Source organism: Enhydra lutris, unplaced genomic scaffold (genome assembly GCF_002288905.1).
Source record: "Enhydra lutris kenyoni isolate GAN:26980312 unplaced genomic scaffold, ASM228890v2 scaffoldscaffold4, whole genome shotgun sequence".
Lineage (NCBI taxonomy): Eukaryota > Metazoa > Chordata > Mammalia > Carnivora > Mustelidae > Enhydra > Enhydra lutris.
The window spans coordinates 49,746,648-49,773,721 of record NW_019154088.1 but is presented as its reverse complement, the minus strand read 5'-3'; the positions used below and the strand labels follow the sequence as shown (position 1 = coordinate 49,773,721).

At 37.1% G+C, this 27,074-nt stretch overlaps 1 protein-coding gene and 1 pseudogene across 2 annotated transcripts in view; one reads left to right on the top strand and one right to left on the bottom strand.

Annotated features, from left to right (window-relative positions):
• Positions 1–25,446, bottom strand: part of LOC111161870 (serine/threonine/tyrosine interacting protein) — a 34,975-nt gene extending 9,529 nt beyond the window's left edge. Inside the window, exons 1-9 of one of the 2 annotated variants that reach the window (XM_022525908.1) lie at positions 25,139–25,446; positions 16,556–16,588; positions 14,629–14,682; positions 10,366–10,463; positions 5,845–5,905; positions 4,392–4,428; positions 3,993–4,032; positions 3,850–3,900; positions 2,077–2,149 (exon numbers count right to left, since the gene is read on the bottom strand). In XM_022525908.1, the coding sequence (XP_022381616.1) occupies positions 2,077–2,149; positions 3,850–3,900; positions 3,993–4,032; positions 4,392–4,428; positions 5,845–5,905; positions 10,366–10,463; positions 14,629–14,682; positions 16,556–16,588; positions 25,139–25,195 (504 nt within the window). In that variant the 5' untranslated portion in view covers positions 25,196–25,446. The remainder of the gene's footprint in view (positions 1–2,076; positions 2,150–3,849; positions 3,901–3,992; positions 4,033–4,391; positions 4,429–5,844; positions 5,906–10,365; positions 10,464–14,628; positions 14,683–16,555; positions 16,589–25,138) is intronic. The other variant, XM_022525916.1, reaches the window with a different exon arrangement.
• LOC111159080 lies at positions 4,657–5,172 on the top strand (annotated as a pseudogene).
• Positions 25,447–27,074: the final 1,628 nt, after the last annotated feature.

Here is a 27,074-nt window from a genome sequence, read left to right as displayed (position 1 = left end):
GGAGAGTGTCTAGCAATAAGTTGCTGTGGCCAAGGTCAGAGGTTGTTCTCTGTGTTCTCCTCTAGGACTCTGATGAATTCCTGTCTCACATTGAGGTCTTTCATCCATTTTGAGTCTATTTTTGTGTGTGGTGTAAGAAATGGTCCAGTTTCATTCTTCAGCATATGGCTGTCCAATTTTCCCAACACCATTTTGTTGAACAGACTTTTTTTCCATTGGATATTCTTTCCTGCTTTGTTGAAGATTAGTTGACCATAGAGCTGAGGGGCTATTTCTGGATTCTCTACACTGTTCCACTGATCTAGGTGTCTGTTTTTGTTCCATAGTACCATACTGTCTTGATGACTACAGCTTTGTAACAGAGGTTGAATTGTGGATGGAATTGTGATGTCACAACATTTGGTTTTCTTTTTCAACATTCTTTTGGCTATTTGGGGTCTTTTCTGGTTCCAAAGAAATTTCAGGATTATATGTTCTAGGTCTGTGAAAAAAGTTGATGGTATTTTGATAGGGATTGCACTGAATGTGCAGATTGCTCTAGGTAGCATAGACATTTTAACAGTATTTGTTCTTCCAATCCATGAGCATGGAACATTTTTCCATTTCTTTGTGTCTTCCTCAAGTTTTTTCATGAGTATTCTACAGTTTTGAGTATAGATTCTTTTTGCCTCTTAGGTTAGATTTATTCCTAGGTATCTCATAGTTTTGGGTGCAATTGCAAGCAGGACTGGACTCAATCCTTAATTTCTTTTTTCTGTCTCATTGTTAGTGTATAGAAATGCAGCTGATTTCAGTGCACTGATTTTATATCCTGCCATGTTGGTGAATTTCTATATGAGTTCTAGCAACTTTGGGGTGGAGTTTTTTGGGTTCCTTCCAACCTCTGGCCCCAGAGCCAAAAGCTCGGGGCCCCACCCAATGAGCCCTCAGAGAAAAGCATAAATCATTCCTGTCTCCGTGGTCTCCATCTGTATTCTGTGTTTACCCAGCATGTGACTGAGTGTTTCTATCTCAGATCATGACCTGTTTCCAGCATCCAAACCCTGCAGACTTCTGTGGTGGGCTATCGTGCCACTGCTCCCAGGAGAAGAAGGGGTGTCTTGCCGGTTCTGCAGCTTGCTGGGCCCCTGCTCAAAAAGCAGTCACCTAACTGAGCCATGGTTTGTGGCTCACTCTCCCTGACTCTGCCCACCCCGAGGTTTACTTTCCCACATATCCTCTCAGATTCACTTCTCCACACCTCCTACCTTGCAGAAAGTGGTCACTTTTCTATTTATAGAGTTGTAGCTTTTCTTTTCTTAGATCTCCTGTTGAGTTCGCAGGTGTTCAGAATTATTTGATAGCTATTTAGCTAGATGAAACTAGGGTCTCCTACTCTTCCACCATCCTGGACTCCTCTAACATCAAATTATTTTATCTTACATTTAACAATGTGCCTTTAACCCCTTTTTCACAGTAATGGCAGCTTTTAAGAAAATACTTAAAAACAAAAAATAAAATACCTTTAACTAGAAATGTAAACTTGAATAAAAAAATCCTATTAGGAGGTGCTTTAGCTGGCTCAGTTGGAGTATCATGCAAGATTCTTGATCTCAGGATTATGAATTTGAGCCCCATGTCAGGTATAGAGATTACTTAAAATAAACTTAAAAAATAATAGTAATAATGAAATAAACAAATAAAATTAGATTATGGAAATTTTTAAGTATTTAAGGTAAATTCTATGGGTGCCTGGGTGGCTTACTCAGTTAAGCATCTGCCCTCAGCTCAGGTCATGATTTCAGGGTTCTGGGATCAAGCCTGTGATCAGGATGGGGTGAGCAGGGAGCCTGCTTCTCTCCCTCTCCCCATCCCCGACTCATGCTTTCTCTTGCTATCTCTCTCTCTCAAATAAATAAAATCTTTTAAAAAAATAAATAAAATTTAAAAAATTAAATTCTATTAATTAATTTAATTTTAATTAATTTTAATTAAATTCTAATTAATTTTAAATTAATTCTAATTAAATTATGTAGACAAAAGATTTTAATTATCCTCCTTTCTGACTACTTTAAAGAGGAGGAACAAAGAAGTTACCTGAAGTTGATGGACAAATCCAGCATTAGGATTAATGCAAAATCTTCTTTCTTGAACATAAGCAAATGCATCTCTGAAAACAAAAAAAGAAAAGTAAGGTGACGGTTTTAATCTCAATTTTTTTAGTATTTACCTAAAATAGGAACTTATCCAAAAATTTACCTAAATAGGAAATCATAATCATAAAACTTGTGCTACAGAGAGGTAGCAAGCTGTAGTGGAAAAATCAACAGGATGGGCAGATGAAAGATCACCATCCCTCTATTTACCAGCTTGTATTCTAAGGGAACTGCTCAACTTTCTAAGCTTTATTTTTCTTGTCCATAAACTGGGGTTTATAATAATTCCTATTTTGGAGGGCTGTTATGAAGATGGGTGATTTTAAATATAAAACACCTTGTATAGCATCTATTGCATAGTACGTGCTCAAAATTTTATCATTGTTTAAACAAGAAGTGTATCTACTTTCTTGTGTTGTTGTGAGGCTTAAATGAGATAAAGAGCCTGGAATATAGCAAAGCACATAGCAAAGAATAAAAGAATAAAGAATAAAGCCTAGCACATAGCAAAGACCCAATATATGGAAGCTATTTTCACTATTACTGTCGAGACACCAAATAATAAAGAGAATATATAAAACAGTCTACCAAGCATTAAATAAACAAAGCATTTGTATTCAAATAATATTAACAACTGATATTTTAAAGCAAAATTTCCATCAAAATTTAAACTTAAAGGATACCAAACAAACTAAACAAGCATTTGAAGGTCTTGTCTGTGTCAAGAATATGGATCCAATGCTGAACACAGCTCTAATGAAGAGAGTTAACAGGGAACATGGTATAATGATGGACAGGTTGACACAGGCATATCATGCAAAGTTTCATGGCCATGATAAGAATTATTAAGGATCAGGAACCTTTAAGAGCTTTTTGGGGTAAGGTAATTATTTAATCAGATTTATCTTTTGAAAAGATCATTCTAAAAGTAGTGTGGGGAAAAAAAACAGACTGGAAAAGGAAAGAGTACCTGAAACCACTAACCACTGTTAGAGTCCAACAGAGACATGACTAGAGGTGGGATTAAATGATGATGAAGAGAAAGAGAGAGATTCAAGGTATATTTGAAGACATAAAGGAGACAGAATTTGGTAATGGGTACGTTTGGGAGAAGAGCGTGAAAGACAAGGAGCTGTCAATGATTACAAGACTTTTAACTTGTACAAGATACACTAAAAAAGGAAACACTGTACATTGGCCAGGTTTTTGTTTTGGCGCTCTTTTTTATCTAGGCAGTATGCTTGGAAAAGCTGATTCTGGTTAAGAAAGACCACAATGAATTGTGAATAGAAGCTGAAACAATTTCTAGGTAATTTTTGATCCAACTACTGTTAAAGGAAAATATAATAAATTAGCCTTTTAAGCAAGGGAAGCAATAACATCTGCGTCTTAAGAGTTTTTAAACTTGGGTTAAACAATTCTCTAGCAGTAAATAATTAGTTTTACATAATTATTCCCAACTATAACTCCCTTGGCTTCTTAATAACATTTAGCACTACCTCTGTAAAACCACAAAATATTAGCCTAAGTAGATCTGTTCAAGGTAGATGAGCTATAAAGGTTAAGAGACTAATCATGGACTATAAGAGCCTGCCTAATCAACATGAATAGATGACAAAATCAGGATATCAATTTCAAACTCCCAAACTGTTTCCATTAAGCTTCATTTTACTGAGAATTTAAACTGTGGCTAGGTTTCAGAGTACTTTCTTACCTGTACTTCATTCCAAATGTTTCCATAATGTATGCAATAACAAAGGCAGCACTGAAGAGGGGGAAAAAATTTTAGAAAAAAAATAGAAAACACAGCTCATTAATTAAATGCTAAAGAAAGAAAGATAATCTCTAACTTCATACCTCCTGGAGATCCCTGCATTTCCATGGACAAGAACTTTTCCTGAAAAACAAGAAATAGTTATTCTGACAAAAAAAAACCATCTAATTCAGCAACTAAAATATATTGAAACCATATACTATACCATAGTAAAATAAATCCTTTCTTAAACATTTTATATTTTACACATACCACACCTGGATATTTATTAGACTTTAAAGCTGACTTGAAAATAAGTTATATAGGGATATTTAAGAAAGCCTATCCAAATGAAACAAGAAGTTGGGAAAATATAAATTTGGGAATAGTCTATTATATGCAATTGCAACTTTCATATCCTGCATTTAGGACAAATGTTATCTAAAACATTAACTGTAACACATAATCCCCTAAAAATAAATACTGAGTAAGAAAATATTTACCTCCAGTCTGTAAGCTTCCATCAATAAATTCTTTAGTCTGAAGATAAAAAAAAAAAAGTGTGTTTTAATAAAACATGTGGACTAATACAAGCATAAATCAGATACACAATATACAGATGGTAAAACAAAATATATTGAAAACATTTCTTGGTGTGTGTGTGTGTGTGTGTGTGTGTGTGTGTGTGTGTGTGTGTGTGTATTTTTTTTTTTAAGATTTTATTTATTTATTTGGCAGACAGAGATCACAAGCAGGCAGAGAGGTAGGCTTGAAAGTAAGCATTTCAAGGGTACCGAAAGTATAAGTGTCTGAGCAGGTAAAAAATGTGAAGCTTAATGAAGATAAACCCAAAGAAACCAAGTCTGAAGAGACTCTGGATGAGGATCCACCAAAATATATAAAATCTGTTCTTAAAAAAGGAGATAAAACCCACTTTAAAATGGGTTTAAAAAGGAGATATAACTCCTTAAAAAAGGAGATAAAACCCTTTCCCAAAAAGGGAGATGTTGTTCACTGCTGGTATAAGGGAACACTACAGGATGGGACTGTTTTTGATACTAATCTTCAAACAAGTTAAAGAAGAAGAAAAATGCCAAGCCTTTAAAAGTGTTAAGGTTAGAATAGGCAAAGTTATCAGAGGATGGGATGAAGCACTCTTATCTATGAGTAAAGGAGAAAAGGCTCGACTAGAGATTGAGCTTATGGAAAAAAGGACAGCCTGATGCCAAAATTCCACCACATGCAAAACTAATTTTTGAAGCAGAATTAGTAGATATTGACTGAAATAGCAATGCTTCAGATATGAAGACATCAGCAACAATAAAACACAGCCTTGAAGAAACTTAGGTAACTAATTAGAGCTGGTTACGATTATAAGGGAAGAGTCAAATGGAAAATCCAAGAACTCAGATATTGTTTACCCAATCCCCAACTTTTAATGTAGATAATCCATTATAATTCCCTAAAGTTTGAAATATTTTACTACAGCTATGTAAAATATTGGTTAAGGAGAAATGGCTTTCCTTTTACCTCATGTTATAAACTAAAAGGCTCAGTAAAAACATTCAGTGTCTTGCATTAAAAATAATAATAAAAGGGGCGCCTGGGTGGCTCAGCAGGTTATAAAGCCTCTGCCTCCAGCTGAGGTCATGATCCCAAGCTCCTGGGATGGAGCCCCGCATCAGGCTCTCTGCTCAGCAGGGAGTCTGCTGCCTCCTCTCTCTTTGCCTCCTTCTCTGCCTACTTGTCATCTCTCTCTCTGTCAAATAAATAAAATCTTTAAAAAAAAAAAAATTAAAAAAAAATAAATATTCTTTAAAATATAATCCCACAATTTTCAGTCATAACAAAGTAAAAGTAGCATAAGAAGGAATTAGTTTCATTATTAAGTTTTAGAACCATAATTAAGTCAAATCATAAAATTTAAGTGATATTAAAGCATTTGATACTACTTACCATGGGAAAATAACGTATTATATTTTCAACTGGATTATCTGCAATATCCAGGACTAAATACCTGAAAATAGAATATTTTGTGATAAGCACACCTTCACATAAAACTGTACAAAAAACTTCAAAATTTCTCGACAACTATGAAAATAATGGAAAACAACTTTCAAAGTATCATATTCCCAAGAACTGGGTCACAGATTTTATATTGTTTAAATACACAGCATTTAAAGCCTTAAATAATAAATATTTCTGATATTTTTGTATAAAAAAAATCTATCTCATTAAAACTGAAAAAAATCACATGAACGAAGAAAATTTTCCTCTAAATCATAATGGACCTAGAATATGGAGAAAAAGTGTCTGTATTCTTTATTGTTATTCTCTTTCTACTAACTTCCCCATGGACTAGAAGATTCTTCTTTGAGTGGCCCTCTGACCCCTCCTCACAATGCTACAGAGGACATTTCAGAGGAAGCCCAAAGTCTGAAAGAGAAGAAGGTAATCAAAATAGAAGTTTAATGGAGCAACGAGTCAAACATTCATTGCCTGAACTAACCTTCAGTAGAGCAAAATCAACCAAGAGACCACCTGTCCTATACAATTTTACACTCTGGAAAACACAGATAAGACATTATTAATATGCTAGGCTTATTTTATTTTGTGAAAACCTTCCCTTTCTAACCTATCCTAGACCACCTATTAATACAACTATAGTAATTAAGTCACAAAATTTTTTAAAAGTCAATATTGCCTTAAAAAAACAGTTCTTTAGTGATCACTTAAAGTAGTAAAGTGATCATTTAGGTGGTAACAACTTCAATGAATTCAGAGTTTATCACAGAGAAGCTGAAAATCAGTATCCAAGGATAATCCAATGTAAAAACCAAAAGGAATCAGACAATGACTGTATCCAAAAGTGATTGTGTAGACTGAACTATTACATAAAACACTGCTTCAGGGGAAAAAAAAAAAAGGTAATTCAGAGTTAATCTAAAATGTCATTTTGAATGTTAAAAACTATTAGCAGTCAGGGTGCCTGTGTGGCCCAGTTGGTTCAGCACACGACTCTTGATCTCAGCTCAGATCTTGATCTCAGGTTGAGTTCGAGCCCTGAGTCAGGCTCCATGCTGGGTGTGGAGTGTACTTTTAAAAACAAAACAAAACAGGGGCACCTGGGTGGCTCAGTGGGTTAAGGCCTCTGCCTTCGGCTCAGGTCATGATCCCAGGGTCATGGGATCGAGTCCCGCATCGGGCTCTCTGCTCCGCGGGGAGCCTGCTTTCTCCTCTCTCTCTCTCTGCCTGCCTCTCTGCCTACTTGTGATCTCCGTCTGTCAAATAAAAAAAAAAAATTAAAAAAAAAAAATAAAAAAATAATAAAAATAAAAACAAAACAAAACAAAAAGAAACCCCCCCCCAAAAAAACAAAAACTATTAGCATAGGGGCACCTGGTTGCCTCAATCCACAGAGATACAGCTCTTGATCTCAGGGTTCTGAGTCTGAGCCCCACACTGGGTATAGAGATTACTTAAAAATAAAATCTTTAAAAAACAAAACCAAAACTATTAGCAGAACTATCAATCTATAAGCCAATATTCCAAATCTAAGGAGAAAGGATTATTCCATTAGGATAAAGAAGCTGTACCCAGGACAGTTTGGTACTAAAAACAAAATCTCTAAACAAATTAGAAATGTATAATATGGCATTTTAAAATATCGTGGCACACAGGGCGCCTGGGTGGCTCAGTGGGTTAAAGCCTCTGCCTTCTGCTCAGGTCATGGTCCCAGTGTCCTGGGATCAAGCCCCACATCGGGCTCTCTGCTCAGCAGGGAACCTGCCTCCTCCTCTCTCTCTCTGCTTGCCTCTCTGTCTACTTGTGATCTCTATCTGTCAAATAAATAAATAAAATCTTTAAAAAAATAAAAAATAAAATAAAATATCGTGGCATTTTCTTTAATATAGGGAAGTCTATTTGTGTGTAGACATAATACACATACATATAATAGAGTTAAGATTTAGAAGGAATATGCCAAAATGTTAACTAAAGTGTTTCCTCTGGGTTGTGGTATTATGGATGATTTTATATTCTTCTTGGCATTATTCTGTATTTTTCAAAGTATCTATAAAGAACAAGGATTTTTTTTCCAAGATTTTATTTATTTGAGAGAGAGAGAGAGAGAAAGAGAGAGAAGCAGCAGTGGGGAAAGGAAGAGGGAGAGGGAAAAGCAGACTCCCTGCTGAGCAGAGAACCCAATGCGGGGCTTGATCATGGGACCCTGGGATCATGACAATGAACCCAAGACAGATGCTTAACTGACTGAGCCAGGCACCCCAAGACCAATGATTTCTTTTCTAATTAGAAAAACATTCAATTTGGGATGCCTGGGTAGCTCAGTCGGTTACGCAGCTGCCTTCAGCTCAGGTCATGATCCCAGCGTCCTGGGATCGAGTCCCACATCGGGCTCCTTGCTTAGCGGGGAGCCTGCTTCTCCCTCTGCCTCTGCCTGCCTGTACTCTCTCTATCTCTCTGACAAATAAATAAATAAAATCTTAAAAAAAAAAAAGAAAAGAAAAACATTCAATCTATTTCATTTTAGAATATAGACATTCCTTTTTTAAAACAAGTTTTTATTAACTGAAAAATATGTACACATGGTAAAAAATTCAAACAGTATAAAAATATCTGCAATAAAAAAATAGGTCCCACTAGCATTCCAGACCCTGAATTTCCCATTTCAGAAGCAACCACAGTCAGATTTCTGGTCTTTTAGCCTAGAAACTTTCTATGCATGTACAAGAATATATGCCTAATATACTGTATATATTTTTAAACACAAATGAGAGTATACACTTGGCTATATACCTTGCTTTACAATTTAATAAATCTTAGTGATTATTCCAAATCAACACACTTAGAAATATTTCATTCTTTTTTATGGTTACAGTATTCTATTATACATTTACACAATATACTTTAGAGTGTCTTATACTGATGGACACTCAGGCTGCTTTCATTTTTACAAACAATAACGCAGTGCATGAAAATAGTTTTAACATACATGCATTTATATACATACAGAATATCTCTAGAATGATATTTAAGGGTTAATAGTAGCTGCCTCCCAGGAGAGAAGCTAGATGGCTGGGTTTAGAAGAAGAAAGAGACTTACTTTATTTATATAGTTTTTTTTTAATTCTTTTCTTGTACCATGTGTAATACATATTCTTTATTTTTTTTTTTTTTAAGATTTTATTTATTTGAGAGAGAGACAGTGAGAGAGAGCATGAGCGAGGAGAAGGTCAGAGAGAGAAGCAGACTCCCCGCGGAGCTGGGAGCCCAATGCGGGACTCGATCCCGGGACTCCAGGATTATGACCTGAGCCGAAGGCAGTCGTCCAACCAACTGAGCCACCCAGGCGTCCCCATATTCTTTATTTTTAAAATAAAGTTAAAATAACATTAAAAACCATTAAATGCTCAACCACACTCATTATAATGAGAAAGGCAAATTAGAACTATGCAAGACATCATTTTTACTCTAGGAAACTGGGAAAAATTAAAAACGTTTTATAATTCTGTCTTGGAGAGATAAGAAGAAAGAGTCTCATTCACTTCAGAGTAAGAATATAAAATAATACAACTCAATAGAAGGCGATCTGCAACATCCATTAAAATTTTAAATGCTCACGTTCTTTGATCCAACAATTCCACTTGTACAAATTTATCTGACTGTTATATTCACACACGAATTAAACAATATATATAGGAATAGCCACTATATTAGCAAAAGATGAAACAATCTAAAAGTCCAATAGGTGACAGGTTGAATAAATTTTAGTATAGCCATACAATGGATTACTATACAAGTTTAAAAAACCAATGCACCTAAGTAATGATATGAAACAATCTTTAAAATATATTAACAATTTTAAAGCCACTGTAAAAAATAAAAGTTTATCTATAGGAATATGCTTATATATATAAAACATAACCCAAGGAGGATACTCAAAAAGAATAGATGCCTCTAGAGAGGGGAACTGAGTGTCTAAGGCACAGAAATAGGGAAATTATATTTATATATATATATAATATATTTATATATATATATAAAATATATATATAAATATATTATATATATAAATATATATAATATTTATATATATAAAATCAGTTATATTGTATATGCTTTTGAATCTTTAAAATTTTGCATTATATGCATTACTAATTTGTAATTTAAAGGAAACTTGTTAGATAATATACTATATGACCATCCTTATAAAACAGGTATTAAGGGCAAACTTCTTGGGTCTCTCCCTCTTCAGGAGTTTTGTACTATCACTTTACTTATCACATAAACTTTGCTTTGCACCCCATTGCAAAACAAAAACAAAAACAAAAACCACAAACACCCACACACAAAAACAGATTATGTACAGAAGTCTGCTATAATAAAATCAATCAAAATAAAAACTACATTACGTTTGCTGCCCGTAACATTTTAATTAATCACAGCAATAATTCTTACCTAAATAATTGTTGAAAGTTTGGTTTAACAAAGTTTGCTTCAATATTTTGTCTTATGCATATTATATGGGTTATTCCATATTTCTGTAGTATAGGTAGCTATAAAAAATGAGACAGGGAGAGAAATAGTTTAAAATACAAAACATCATCTTATTGTAACACAGATGTTTGAAAATATATAAGGACTGAACATTAGAATTAGTATAACCATATCTGAACTTTAAGTACAGGCAATTAAAACTAATTTTATAATAATATCCCTGAAATGATCAGCAAGATATTTCAGTGATTTAAGATTAATATATACTACATAGGGGCACCTAGGTGGCTCAGTGGGTTAAGCCTCTGCCTTCAGCTCAGGTCACGATCTCAGGGTCCTGGGATCGAGCCCCGCATCGGGCTCTCTGCTCAGCGGTGAGCCTGCTTCCCTCTCTCTCTGCCTGCGTCTCTGCCTACTTGTGATCTCTCTCTCTCTCTCTCTCTGTCAAATGAATAAAAATTAAAAAAAAAATATATATATATACTACATAACCTCAAAAGGCTAATAGGATTATTTAATATAATTTTAGAGCTTGCTGAGACCTTAAAGATAATTTATTTCGGAAACAATACTAGATAGTGGTTTAAAGGCATGAGCTTTGGAGTCATGAGAGTCCAAGCTCTATATTCCAGCTCTGCTAATGATGTGAGCTCTGTGGCTCAGTTTTACCATGTGAAAACGGGGAAAATACTAACCTCTTCATTGAGTGGTGTGACAAATTATGTATGTCAGGTGTTTGGTGCAATGCCTGGAGCACATGGCAAGTGTTCAGTAAGTGGCAGTTACTGTATGTAAATTGACAATCTTTATTTTTTAGAAGGGACTACTATAAGGCATAAGCAATTATTGAACATCACTGACACAGTTAAAAGCAGTACCACGGCCCAAATCTCTACACTACACCATGCCTCTCCCAATATACTTTTTCTACTACAAGCCAGAATTAATTTATATAGTTCACAGACTAATAACATTTCAGTTTAAAAATTCTTCTTAAGTTAAAATTGGAAACTCCAAATGATATTATATTCTGTTAAAACTGGAAACTCCAAATGATATTATATTCTGTGGGGCTTTTTTGGCTCTACATTTAAAGCATTTTAATATGACAATCTTAGATAGATCAAGTTTTTATTTGCAAGTGATTATAGGTTTCAGTGAATATAATGTGCTTGATAATGTACACAGCATGTTATATACATATACAACATATGACATATATATATAACATGACATACTAATTTAATAGCTAGAATATAAATTGCATGAGAACAAGGACTTTGTTCACTGATTGATATACATATGTGTAACAGTACCTTGAATATATTAACTGTTCAATAATTATCTGTTCAATAAATGAAAGAACAAAATCATCCTGTCAAGAGGAATCAGAATTCATCATCTTGGGTTTTCTATGATACTTTCAGCTTATACCCCTATATATTTAATTCCCACTTTCTGCATTAAATAGTCCATAACAATAATACTAATAATTTGTAAGAGAAATCAAAGAGTAATTTATATTTGTTATGGACTGAATATTTGCGCTTCTCTAAAATTCGTATGTTGAAGCCCTAACCCCCAAGGTGATGGAGGTAGTAGGAGATGGGGCCTTTAGGAGTTAATCAGACAGATTTAGATGAAGTCGTGAAGGCGAAGCCCCATGATGGAATTAGTGCCCTGATAAAAGGAAGAAATATCAGAGCTTCATCCTTCTGCCATGGGAAGATGCAACAGGAACACAGCCATCTCTAAGCCAGGAAGAGGGACCTCACCAAAATCTAACCAAGCTGCACCCTGATCTCAGATTTCCCAGCCTGTACAACTGTGAGAAATAAAGCTGTTGAAACCACTGGTCTATGGTGTTTTATTATAGTAGCCCGAGCTAAAAATGTGGATTTCAAGTTTTAAATGTTAATTTTTGCAGCAACTTTTCCTATGTCTGGCAGAGATTAGATAGAGTTTAATTATCTTATTTCCTGAGTGCATCCTGAGTTAGAAGAAGGGAGGTAAGCATTTGGTAGGATTAATATTTAATCAATGTTCCATATTCACATTTATTAAACCTCCAAAATGTATTCAACATCTATTCTTGTTTATATTTGATCTGTGATACATAAAGTTTTCATATCTACTTTATTAGTGTGAGAAACCACAGAAGCTATATGTAACTATGGATAAAAACCTGCTTTAACAAGCTTTAAAGGCATATTAGACTATTACTGAGTAAAAAAACAAACCTTAACAAAATAGGACTCAAACGTAATAGCACACAATACCTTTTACTTTCAATGGACTTTCATTTACATAAACCAAATTATGACCTAATCTCATACCTACAAACTACAGAAAAACTGCACACAAAGTAACAATTCAAATGTATTTGAATGCAATAAAAGGTAGACTTAACTAAATGAGTGTTAGAAAACGAGTTTATGGGGCGCCTGGGTGGCTCAGTGGGTTGAGCCGCTGCCTTCGGCTCGGGTCATGATCCCAGGTCCTGGGTTCAAGCCCCACATCGGGCTTTCTGCTCAGCAGGGAGCCTGCTTCCTCCTCTCTCTCTGCCTGCCTCTCTGCCTACTTGTGATTTCTCTCTGTCAAATAAATAAATAAAATCTTAAAAAAAAAAAGAAAATGAGTTTACTCCCTAAGGTTTATCTTTATTATTATTTGTTATTGTTATATAAATTTTAGATGATGGTATGAAAAGGAATATGAGCTGTATATGGTAATTCAGAGTGGGAAATAATCAAATTTTGCCATAGAAACTTCTCCTCAGTCTAATTATTAGACCATAGTAAAACTGAGGGGGAAGAGTTTTGTTTCTTTTTTTTTTAAGATTTTATTTATTTATCTGACAGAGAGAGATCACAAGTAGGCAGAGAGGCAGGCGATGCGGGGGTGGGGGGGAAGCAGGCTCCCCGCTGAGCAGAGAGCCCAATGCCGGGCTCGATCCCAGGACCCTGAGATCACGACCTGAGTCGAAGGCAGAGGCTTAACTCACTGAGCCATCCAGGCGCCCCAAGGGGGAAGAAGTTTTGAGGAGATCTGTAAACAAATACTTGTAGTTTAATGTGACAAATACTATAATAGGTATATTTCTAAAATGCTGTAGGAATACAAAAAGCAAATAATCTAAAACCATCTTGAAGGCCAGTATTTTGTGAATACTACATTATTTGATTTTTGTTTATCTTAAGTAAGTTACAGTTAAGTCTACAGTTCTCTATATTTTCCTTAGTACTTTTTATTTTCACCAACACCCCCTTTCCAACCTAGCTGTAGGCCATCAAAACTAGGTTTACTCTTATATATGCCTCAACAGTCAAAAGGGCTTCCAGTTTCAAAGAAATTAAAAAAAAAAAACTCCCTATTCATCTAAAACTCATAAATACATTAAATTAAATCATTAAAGTTAAAAATTCTACAGTTTTTTTTTTTAACAAAACTTACTGTAGGTAGATATCATACACAAGAATACTGACTTCTAAATAGGGTATTGGGGAAAGCATGTGATATGTTTCACATTATAATTCAAAACCAATTAGTAGCACTGTCCTAATTCACAGGACTGAATCCTCTAGGAAGTGGCAACAGAATTCCTTCATATATTAAAATGAGATTTACCCTGTTAACTGTGTTAACTAAAGAAATCCGTTTCAGTTTGACTACATAGGAGACAGATATACATGGTATAACACTTTACAGCCTGGAGCATCCAGGTCTCTGAAGTTTGGAAAAACAGAAACAGGATTTTACCAATTAAAATAAACGTGCAGGGGCACCTGGGTGGCTCAGTGGGTTAAAACCTCTGCTTTCGGCTCAGGTCGTGATCCCAGGGTCCTGAGATGGAGCCCCGAATCGGGCTCTCCACTCAGCAGGGAGCCTGCTTCCCCGCCCCCCCCACCCCCGCCGTCTCTCTGCCTACTTGTGATCTCTGTCAAATAAATAAAATCTTTAAAAACAAAACAAAAAAGTGCATACACATGCACACACACACATTTACCTTTGATAAAGATTAACTAAAATGTCAAATATACTTATTTGTGATTTGTGATGACACACTTGACAATCACTGGTCCAGTAATATTTAAAAAGAGGTAGGTACTCCAGAGTAACATGCAATATTTATAGACCTTCCCTCAAAACTCTTACTACTAAAAAAAATTTATTCCAAAAAAGCTGGTTAATAGTCTCCTGATGAACCAAACCTGAAGTTCATACCTTGCTTTTCATAGCAGAAGAATACGGACCTAAAAACAATCCAGGTAAAATTTCCTAGGGGAAAAAAAAAAAGGTTGAGATATTTACCATTAACAACTTAAATCTATACAAACTATGTACCATATAAGTGGATTTGTGGAGTATTTTCATAATTGTTATAGTAATTTGCTTTAAGAGTCTCATGCTCTACCGACTGAGCTAGCCGGGCACTGAGTAATTTGCTTTAAAAGCTTGTAATTTAGGGAACATTTCCTAGCCACACGGAGCAAATGACTGGGAAGAGAAATGGATATGTGTTTTATATATCAAATGAGACATTTAAAATTTAAATATAGTTCTGAAAAGTCAGATATCTGGGGGCGCCTGGATGGCTCAGTGGCTTAAGCCTCTGCCTTCGGCTCAGGTCATGATCCCAGGGTCCTGGGATCGAGCCCCACATCGGGCTCTCTGCATCGGGCTCTCTGCTCAGCAGGGAGCTTGCTTCCTCCTCTCTCTCTCTCCCTGCCTCTCTGCCTACTTGTGATCTCTCTGTCAAATAAATAAATAAAATCTTAAAAAAAAAAAAAAGATATCTGAACTTCTACAGTGCTTTTTATAGAAGCAGTTTGGGTAAAATTATCTTATTATATGACTGTCTTTTTTTTGAGAAAGGGGAGGGTAGAGAGACAGAGGTGGGAAGGAGAGAGAATTTTAAGCAGGTTCCCTGGCCAGCACAGAGCCTGAGGAGAGGCTCCGTCTCATGACGCTGAGAATCTGACCTGACCCAAAATCAAGAGTCCCAGTGCTTAAGTGACTGAGCCATATAGGTGCCCCTATATGACTGTCCTTCATATTAATAAAAATCTCTAATTTTACTTATAGTCTCTATGATAGTTTAGAAATAAAATAGGCATAAAGAAAATTACCCCTTTGGAATTACACAAAACCTTATTCAGCCAAATCAAAAGTAGGACAAGACACAAGATTAGAACTGTTGTTACTTATTGTTAATAAAAGTATTATTGCAAAGTTTAAAAAAGACCAGTATCAAATGTTTGCCTACTGACAAGAGTTTCAACAATTTTAAATAAATACCTTCCAAACACTGGATTAAAATTTATTCTATGTAAATTCAGTATAGAAAGATTTTAGTTGGGCTATATCATATCCTAGATATTAATGCAGTGTAATTTTTCAGTTCAGTTCTATGAAAATTGTTACTATTTGTGTAGAGGTCTGATTTCTCCTACCAGCTTCTTGTGGGCAGAAATTACATTTAATCATCTTTGCATTCCCCACAGCACTAAGTAAAATGCCTCATAAGTACTCAGATACTTTTAAAAAGAGAATTTTCACTAATAGAGAAAAGAAATCGATTTTTATAATTCAAGGTACTCCTGGGAACAGGAGACACTGATTGATTCTGGGGTTAGCAGAGTGACTGTAAATGGTAAGAAATGCAAAAGAAAAACAAACTGCTATGAGGGTTAACTATCATTTTATCATTCCATTTTGGGAATATTCCACTCAGGCTTCTGGAGGACTTCATTATGGAAGTTGACTGGAAATCAAACATAAAAAGGAACAATTATTCAAGAGTGATCTGCTTTATAGTCAACTCTTTTGGACTTATCTAAACTAGACATTCACAGAAAACAGTTTTCAAAAGGAATAAAATATTGTACCCAATTTTTCAGATAAGGAAAAACAAAGTGATTCTTTAAGCATATACATATATTACTATGTCCATGATTCTAATCTAAGGAAGAAAGGCAACAATTCATTTCCCATCTTTTTAAGATCCATGATTAACCTTAAATAACCTTGATTTTTAAAAATACTTAATGATGAACCTACAGACCATGAGCCAACAGGTCTCAAATCCTTTGTGAAATTAGATTATTTAATAATGATAATAGTAATACATGTGGTTTGAATATTATTTTACCTGCATCTCTCGTCTCATAGGGTAGGTCCATTCCTTAACAATGGAAAGAAAACACAAGAATAAAAGTGAATGACAGATAAAAAAAGGTTACCCAATTAAAAGTTAAAGATGTGACATACAAGTGTATGGATTTTTTGAAAAAATACATTGTACTTTAAGAATATTCTATAGATTGTTAGCTTTGCAAACACTTGAAAATTTAAGTTAAAAGAAACAATGATTAAGGGGCGGCCTGGGTGGCTCAGTCGGTTAAGCATCTGCCTTCAGCTCAGGTCATGATCTCAGGATCCTGAGACAGAGCTCCACCTCATGCTCCCTGCTCAGTGGGGAGTCTGCTTTTCCTTCTCCCTCGGCCTCTCTCCCCTGGCTTGTGTACTCTCACTTTCTCTGAAATAAATAAAATCTTGGGGGGGGGGGGGACAATGATTAAGGTATTCTTTAAGTAACTATGCTTCCAAAATTATGATTATGTTACTTCGTACAGTGGATGGAATAGCTCAATAATTAAAGAAATTTCTCCCCAAAACTGATCCTCCAAATCAGAAATGCCAAATAGCCTTCTTGTGATTCATGTCAACTTTAACCAACTGGCAGCAGATAGCTAAAACACTGTGTGAGGAAAGACTTAAGAAGAGTACTGTGATCAATGAGCAGTTTATGTAATGGATGAAAGAATGTTAAATCATAGGTATTTGACATCCCTGATCTAAACCACTAAATGGTTATCAAACAGCCTTTTTCATATCTCACTTGGGCTTGATCTGTCTTTTAGCAGTCTGATTCCCTTTAAAGATACACTTTTTGAAAGTATAGAGTTTATTCTCTCTTTGGAATGCAGACCAAAGTAAACAAGTTGGAAAATAAAGCACGTCAATGGCAAAGGACAGAAAACATTTAAAAGGTAAAGGGGTGCCTAGATGACACAATCAGTTAAGCACCTGATTCTTGGTTTCAGCCCCAGCACCTCTGCACTCAGCAGAAATCTGCTTGAAATTTTCTCTCCCTCTCCCTCTCCCTCTGCCCGTCCCACTTGTGTGTGTGTGTATACCCTCTCTCTTGCTCTCCTCCCTCTAACATTAATAAATGTTTAAAAAAAAAAAATGGGAAGGGCGCCTGTGCGGCTCAGTGGGTTAGGCCTCTGCCTTCGGCTCAGGTCATGATCTCAGGGTCCTGGGATCGAGCCCCACATCTGGCTCTCTGCTCAGCAGGGAGCCTGCTTCCTCCTCTCTCTCTCTCTGCCTGCCTCTCTGCCTACTTGTGATCTCTGTCTGTCAAATAAATAAATAAAAATCTTTTAAAAAAAAACTATTAAGGGCCACCTGGGTAGCTCAGTGGGTTAAGCATGACCTTACACTCCAGTCATGATCCCAGCAGGGAGTCTGTTTCTCCCTCCCCCTGTTCTTGTGCTCTCACTCTCTCCCTTTCTCTCTCTCCCTCTCAAATAAATAAAATCTTTAAAAAAATTTTATTTAAGGGAGAGACAGCATGCAAGCACATAAGCAGGGGGGAAGGGTAGCGGGAGAGAGGGAGAGAATCCCCAAGCACACACACTTCGTGCTGCGCGAGTAACCCTACAAGGGGCTCCATCTCAGGATCCTGAGATCATGACAATTATCACACAATGAAATTGTGTTCAGTAACAAGAAAGAATCTACTACTACTCCTAAGCACAATATAGGTGATTTAATATTCTGTTCCATGAAAAAAGCCATAAACAGGAGCATCTTGGTGGTTCAGCCGAGACGTTAAGCATCTGACTCTTGGTTTCAGCTCAAGTTGCAGTCTCACCAGTAGTAAGATCGCACCCTGAGCCAATGCCCTGGGTTACATACTCAGCGGGAAGTCGGCTTGTAGATTTTCTCCCTCTGCCCCTCCCCCATTCACACACACACACAAAAAGTCATAAACAAAAGAGTCCATTTTACATGTCCCATTTATATGAAGTTCAAGAAGAGATAAAACTAAACTGCAGTTACAGAAATCATAATACTCATTGCCTATTTGGAGCCTGCTTAATACTGTCCCTCTTTCTCTGCTTCCCCCCAAAGAAAAGGTACTGTTTTCTCTATTTTGCATTTCTACTTTAGGTACAGAGAGCCTAATAACTTAACTTTGAGTCTAATCAGCTGACTCCAGAAACACTGACACTATATAGCCTCTCAATGTAAGAAGGAACTATGTAGCGGACAGAGTTGTACTAAACAAATATTGACTGGGGCAACCCCTTCCGTCCGCTCCCTCCTTTGGAGCTTTGTACTATCACTTTGGCTATCACTCAATAAACCTTGCTCTGCTGCCCATCAAAAAAAACCCCAAAACCAAAAAATAAGTAAATAAAAATAAATAAATACTGACTGCATAAAATGATGATTAGCCTATAGGGATTAACAGAAATAAAGTATATAGTTTCCAAGCCGGTAGAGGGGAAAATGTAATCAATTTTTTAAAAGATTATTTATTTATTTATTTATTTGACAGAGAGAGAGAGAGAGAGAGAGATCACAAATAGGCAGAGAGGCAGGCAGAGAGAGAGGAAGCAGGCTCCCTGCTGAGCAGAGAGCCCGATGCGGGGCTTGATCCCAGGACCCTGGAATCACAACCTGAGCTGAAGGCAGAGGCTTTAACCCATTGAGCCACCCAGGCGCCCCTGTAATCAATTTGTACAAAATGAATGAATGCACATTTGATTTACCAATATGTTATAACCGTTTTACACTAAAAAGTTTTAAAGAACTTAAGCCAAAAATTCTGTCATTTTTATCATGGTACCCCTAACATTGAGCATGGTGTCTGCTACAGAATAAGCACATGATAGATGTACATTATGGATATATACGGTGCTTCCCCCCCCCCTTTTTTTTAAAGATTCCTGATTAGTCTAATAGACAGTCTTATCTTCCTGAAGAAACTTATCAGAGTTGCAAGAAAGAAGAAAAGCAATTAAAGAAATGTGACTTTTGGGGCGCCTGGGTGGCTCAGTGGGTTAAAGCCTCTGCCTTCAGCTCGGGTCATGATCCCAGGGTCCTGGGATCGAGCCCCAAGTCAGACTCTCTGCTCAGCAGGAGCCTGCTTCCTCCACTCTCTCTGCCTGCCTGTCTGTCTACTTGTGATCTCCATCTGTCAAATAAATAAATAAATCTTTAAAAAATAAAAAAATTAAAAAAAGAAATGTGTACTTTTGAGTTTATCTAAAATAAAATTTCTAAACTGTGCATGAAAAAACAAAAACATGGGGCACCTGTGTGGCTCAGTTGGTTAAGCGACTGCCTTCGGCTCAGGTCATGATCCCGCAGTCCCAGGATTGAGTCCCACATCAGGCTCCCTGCTTGGCAGGGAGTCTGCTTCTCCTCCTGACCCTCCCCTCTCATGCTCTCTCTCACTCTCCCAAATAAATAAATAAAATCTTAAAAAAAAAAAAAAAAAAAGAAAAGAAAAAACAAAAACAAAAATAGGAGGACGTATATAGTGAAATGATGTACATATATTCCAGGGAATATCTGGCCCTGTATATGCTAGAAGGCACTCAAAGACACAGAATAAATGTGCTTCCTTCTGGAATATCAATTTTACCAAAAGATTTTTTTTTTTTTTTTTTTTTGAGAAAAAGTGTTTTAGGGGCACCTGGGTGGGTCAGTTGTTAAGCATCTGCCTTCGGCTCGGGTCATGATCCCAGAGTCCTGGGATCCAGCCCATCATCAGGCTCCCTGCACAGCAGTAAGGCTGCCCCCCAAACCCCCCACCTCGTGTTCCTGCTCTCTCTGTCACATAAATAAATAAAATCTTTTAAAAAAAGAAAGAAAGCAAGAAAGAAAAAGTGCTTTCACTGTCTGGCCACTAATTTTTATTTTTATTCATTTTAAAACAAACATGACCACATGGATAGAATGCAAAGCTTACTTGAAGTTTTAAGTGAAATAAGAGGCTTCAAAGAAATTTTGAGCTCCCAAAAGACTGTATACAGTAGAACATGTATGCTGTATTTCTATAAGGAAGATATTATAGGAGTAAAAAGCAAGTTGTATTGCAGGAGAGAACGGAAAATTACTCCTATTCACCGGACAAAAAAGCACATAGCCTACTTTTGTGAGCATCAGACTTGCTGTAATAGGCATGGATCCTCTGAAATCTCAAAGGCTTTCTCTCACAGAAGATTTCATTAAACTATTCCTAGTGCTAGAATTAAATTTTGATCTCAAGCTTCTACCCTCTTTGTTTACCTAGCCCTGGTACCTACCCTACAAATCTTAATCTTGTCTTGTCTATCAGTTCTGGTAATGCCTTTAGCATAGTGGATCAAGATGTTAAGTCATTCATGCTCACTGTCTTGCTCTACCAGATGTCCATCTATCTGAACGTGTCTCTAACAACCACGTCTTGCCTGTATCACAATCTTAATCTCAGCCTGCCCACACTGCTGCTAAAATCCATCACTTTAGAGATGGTAGTGGTAATGGGGCAGATTCCCAATGATCTATTGAGAATTACTACTGTACTTAATTAGTAGAATCAGTTTCCCAAACTCCCAATGACTAGCCAAACAGTCCCCACTATATTTTTCAAACCAAAGCAAGCTACCTAACCAACATAACCCTAATTGTGAAACACACTCTGCTTCTGATGAAAATTAATTCATAAGTATCATTCAATCATCAATATGTGCTAAAAGGTATGGCATATTAAAACATCTTCCATGTTCTCTCCTCCTTCTCAGACAAATGTAATTACATGAGCTATCAAATTGCACTTAGGGGACAGAAAAATGTTCAAAGATCAGTAAATAAGTAAATAAACACAGCAAAGAATATAGGCTGTAACCATTAGATAAAATAAAAACTTAATTCTTATTTTCAGATGGATCAGGCTGGATGAAACATAACAACCTTTAGAAACACCAAGACAGATTATGAATTTTAGTTGATGGGAGGAGCAGTCCAGAGGAAAAAAAAATCATCAGAATACAATACTAGAGCCGGGACATTTCACAAAACAGAAAAATTAGTACTGGGGTTTCTCTTCTCCAAAAAAATTTAGCCCTCTTCATAGTAAGCCCTTTCCTTTAATTCTCATCCCTATTTTGCTTCAACCAAAACACAAAGGAGTTTTTCACTCTAAAAACAAGAGACAGAAGGGCATTCAAGTAAGATCCTTTTAAGTCAGTTACTCATAAATCTGGCTGCCACTAGAATTATCTGACTCCATCACAGACCAGTTAAATCAGAATAGGTGCTGGTAGGGTCCAGGAATGGTTATTTTTTAAGAAGCCCCCTGGGTGATTCTACTCTACAGTCAGGTTTAAAAAGCACCATTCTAAATTTAAGGGATCCTCAATCAAAAATATTAAGCAATTCCCATTTTTTATTCTGTCTTATGGGAATCAAAAGAGAAAATAAAGTGACATTTAAGTTGCCAAATTGCAACTGAAATAAATTATATTTCCCTATCTAAAAACATTAATTTCTGAAGTATAAAATCAATAGCCCTAACTATGCAACTAATTTATTAAAAATTTGACAGTGTAAGCTGCTCTTCATTTCTAAAAAGAAAGTACTATAATCTTGTCACCAGACTCCACTACTAAAATCATCAGATTCTTCCATTAATGCAACAAACATTTGTTAAGCTTAGGGTATATACCAGACAGTGTGTCAAGTGCAAGAAACAGTGAGAATAAGATAGGACACATTGGTGAATAAACTCACTTATGAAAATTTCAGTCTATCATGGAAAAGAGACATTGACCAAAACCATCAGAATGATGTCTATTACAAGTTAGGTATAAAGTACCAAGTGCTACAGAGACTTATAAACCTGGAGGATTAAACTATTCTGTGGAGTGAGAGTGGGAGAGGGAACAGGAGGAGTTAGCAAAATCAGGGAACTCCTTTCTCAAGAAATGATACCAAAAGTTAGATCTAACCCAAGAGCAAATAGTTAATTAGGGGAAGGCAAGCATAGTGCTGGCAGCCACAGAGGGGAAAATGGCAAACACAAAGGTTCTGGTTGGAGGTGGGAGAGTGGAGGGAACCAAAACATTCCAGGAACTGAGAGAAGATGAACGTGGTTAGGGAAAACAGAGAAGAGGAAGAGTAGTAGCTCATAATAAGGTCAGAAAGGCACGCAGAAGCCAGACCACACACCACCCTGCAGATAATGTTAAAGGTTTGAACTTCATCCTTAAAACAGTGGGAAATCACAGCAAAGTTTTAAACAAAGGAGTGACAATCTTTTTGCAAACTGATCTGAACACAGCTAAATTTTTGCTGGGACTATCCTAAAAGAATGTCCCGACTAGTATTTCAAGAAATGTAGAAGTAATACTCTTTATAGAGGTGACAGGTTCATCAAGCTGTCACAGACTGATCATATCAATCATTAAGAGCATGCATTAAAATTTCTCTACTTGAATTCTATTTTTGCTAAAACAAGACTTGGATTGTAATTTAGGTTTCCATGAAATGCTTCCTAGGTGGAAGAACACTATTACCGGCTAGTCACCATTAACTACGTAAGACCATTTGACACTTTACCTATCTCATGGGATATTAGAAAATTAAGGTTCTGTTTTATTAGTTTATCATGAGTAACTATATGCCCTATTTAATGGTTATTTATAGTTCTGTCTGCCTAGAAAGCACCCTCCATCCCCTGTGGAAATGCTCTTACGGTTTTGGTGGGAGGGCTACCAATGATGAACTTCACACCCCTGGCCACAGAAGTAAGTATATAACCTAGACTGGGCTCCTCCTTTATGGCTATAAGGATTGATCCAAAGGATGGCACATGACGTAGGTTAAGCCAATCCTCCAGATTCTAAATATTGAAGCTCAAAGAGATATTATTCCTCAATGTGTAAGCTCTGTAAGGTTGTGACCTTGAAGGAGCTGACAGTCAATCTCCGTATCTGTGGAGAAGCCAGAGTAAAAGCAGAAACCCTGAGAGAAAATAGTGACAAGCACTGACAAGAGGCAGAGGCAGTTCTGATGCATTATGATACAGTCTAGTCAAGTCTCCGAGACCAACTGCACCACTACCTTTCTGGATTTAATTACTTCTTCCCCTTTTGCTAAAGCTATTTGGATTGGTTTTTGTCACTTGGAACCAAAAGAAAACTAACATCCAATGCTATGAAAAAAGGAATGAAGTTGCTTTCAGTAAATAATATTTGCTTCATTATCTCTAGGCTTTAAGCATTACTTCTGTCCTTGCAGAGGAAAGCTATATAAAATATTTTATAAAATATTTATAAAATTATTTTATAATAATTTTAAAGAAATAAGACATATACACAATAAAAGATTAAATCCAAGTCTATAAACATTTTGAACTAGAAATCAAGAGACCAAGGCCCTCAACTGTGTCTTACACTACTGTTACCTTGGCATAGCACTTATTCTCGGTAAGCTACAATGTCTTCACCTCAAAAGAGAGAATGCTCTACACTACTTTTTAAGGTTGCTTCCAGACTGAAATCACTGAATCATGTTAAGGACAAAAAGCATATTCCTCATTCACATTATTCCGTATTAAACAAAGAAAAAAGTGTAAATTTATTTTTAAAATAATTTAAATTCAACTCTTTTTCCTATTTAAGAGTCCAATCTTAACATATGAAATTGTGAAAGACTACTACCACAAGCAAAGGATCCCTCCAAATAAAAAAATAAGAACCCCAAAAGATATTCAAAAGAATATTTGGTATAAACGAATGGTTTCTTAAAAATATAGCCTTATTTTCCAATTATTAAGATATTTAGAACTAGAAAATTTTACTCTTTCTTGATCCTACTAGAGCATAACTGAGTATCCTTGTCTTGTTACTAATTTAGTCTTCAGAAAACTCTAATTTAGTAGAGTGTAACACCATTTTATTCTAAACTAGCAGTGTGGGGGGACGACTCAATACAAACTTTAGGCAAGGAAAAAATAAGGTGGAGTACAAAGAATCCCGAATTAGATATCGGGGGAACAGGTTCAAGGAAATTCATTCTCAGTATCAACTGCCCTCCAAAGGGAAAGTTTCGTGGCTGAAGTTTTTAGATTCAGATGTGCTAGCTTTGTGACATTTTATTCTGCAGGTCAAGGTTTCGCCTCAAACAAACAAAACAACTACTTTGGAAAACTTTTTGAAGGCACACTTCGAAAGTTCAGGCCCCAGATCCATTTCACATATGGGGACACGTGTACCACAAGTGAATCGATGACACCAAAAAATCCCTCAAATTGAGATTTAAAACATTACCCTCGTATTGCCTTGGCAATAAAAAGGGGAACCTTACTCAAAGTAAGTCCTGGACGCCCAGTCTCGGGGAGAAAAGACTGCTTTTGCCCTTCCCATTTAATTAAGTAGACCAGACCCAGCTGCCCCTCCGCCAGGGTCTCAGGAGAGGAAAAGGTACTCAGTGAGTGAGGGTCAAAGCACACCGCCCCTGGGCGGGAGGCTCCTCCCCGAGGTCCCAGGACAGTCTCAGGAAGCAACAGGGCTCCGGGGGAACCGGAGCCTTCGACGGTTGGGGCCTGGGGTCGCCCTGCGGCCGAGGAGCCACACGGGGAGGCCTGTGCGTGGCAGTCACCGGACAAACTCACCTCGGCGTCTTCTTTGCACTGCGGGAGCGAGGGGAACTCCAGCTTCACGTCCTCCATGGCCCCGGCCCGGGGCTTGTGGGTGGGGTGGGAGTGGGAGTGGGAGTTATCCGGCCCGCCCGACCCTCGGGCTGCCAGTAGCAGAAAAAGGAAGAAGGGCGGGTGGACCGGGGGACTGACGGGCGGGCAGCGGGCTTAAAACTAACACACGCAGACTAAAGGGTCCCAGCGATTCCGGCGGCGACGGCGGCGACAGTGGGGAAGAGGAGGGTTGGGCGGCTCATACCCGGCCGCCATGCTGCTGCCGTCTCCCTCCCCCTGAGTCTCCGCGCCCCTCAGGCCGCACAGGCTCGGGCACAAGCAAGAGCCCTACAACCGTCTCCCCTCCCCGCATTGCCCCAGCCAATCCCAGCCCACGCTTGCCTTCGGCCCGCCCCCCGCGGCCGCCAGGTGTCAGCGCGCCACCGCCCCGCCCCTTCGCCAGAGCGCAGACGCGGGGGGGCGGGGCCTCGGAGGAGCCACGGCCTAACCTCACCCGGTGTGGAGGAGGTGGGGCTGCGACAGAAGGGAGGGAACGACTGAAGGTCCTGGGAAAGGCAGTGGGACAAATCAGACTAGCTCTGCCCTTTCCAGAAAGGACGTAAATCCCTTCTGTAGTACACGAACGGGCAAAACATCTAGCCACCAGAAACTGGCATCCAAAAGGAAAACTGTAGTTTCTGCCCTCAGAATCCTACGCAATCTGTGGTGAGGTTATAACCAAAAAAGTAATAAATGAAGAGGTCATCTTAAAACTGTTATGCTACGCAAAAAAATGAAACACCCATCACCTTTAAGTAAACTGAAACGGTGGACTTTTAAGAATACTTGGGAACAAGACTAGAAAATCTCAAGAAACAATGGCAAGTAGAAAATCCTAAGAAAAAGAAACTGATAGTTCACTCAGTAAAATATACATCATACTGAAGGAAGGTCTCTCCCTTTATGTTTATGTTGAAATGTTAGTATTATATATAATTATATATATTAATAAACTACATGGCTTTCAGTATCTTTTAAAAACGAGTTGAGTTTGTTAATACTATATTGTAAATGGGGGTGGCGGTACAGGATACTTTCTCTGGGCTGAGGGAGATACTGTTATCCTTTTGTAAACAAATGAGTAAAACCAAACGTAGAAGCAGAAGAATCCACACTTTCAAAATTTGTACACCAAACCGATCCTTTAAAAAAAAAAAAAAAGTTGAAAGGTGGGAAAGTCATTAACTAAATTGTTAATTACAATGAATAAAGTTGAAAGAATCACATGGATATTTGACCAAGACCCGCTTGACAAACATCCTATTTTTATATTGTCATTTTTATGAAACACACTGCCAACATACATAGAAAAAGAACTATTCAATAATTTGAGTATTAGATGGTTAGCTTGAGTGCTCCATTTTCTCTACCACTACGTAAACTGTTCTCTCTTTTAAAGTTATAAAAAGACACAATACTCTGCTAGTTTTTAATTTGAAGAATGTGTAATTATCGATGTCATATTAACACACATTCTTTAGTGTTTATTAAACTGAGGTCAAATTGGTTTTTTTTAAATAGCACCATTAATAAGATCTCAGTTGATGCCCAATGATGATTTCCTATTTTAATCTGTTAAGGCTTTAATTCCACATGATACAGAAAGAATTGTGTGTAGGTAACAGAACTTTTGCTTTGAACATTTCTGACATCAACATCCCCTACATCAGACACTTTTAGCCCGGTATCCATAGATACCTACAGAGTCAATGGGTGAACTTGGGAAATAATAAATCTCCTTTAATTTTAGTATATGAAAAATTGTGTGTATTTTTGTGTGACTTTTTCTTGGAAGAGTGTCCAAACCTTACCATTCTAAAAAGGGAACAATCATCTCACATAAATCAAGAAAACCAAG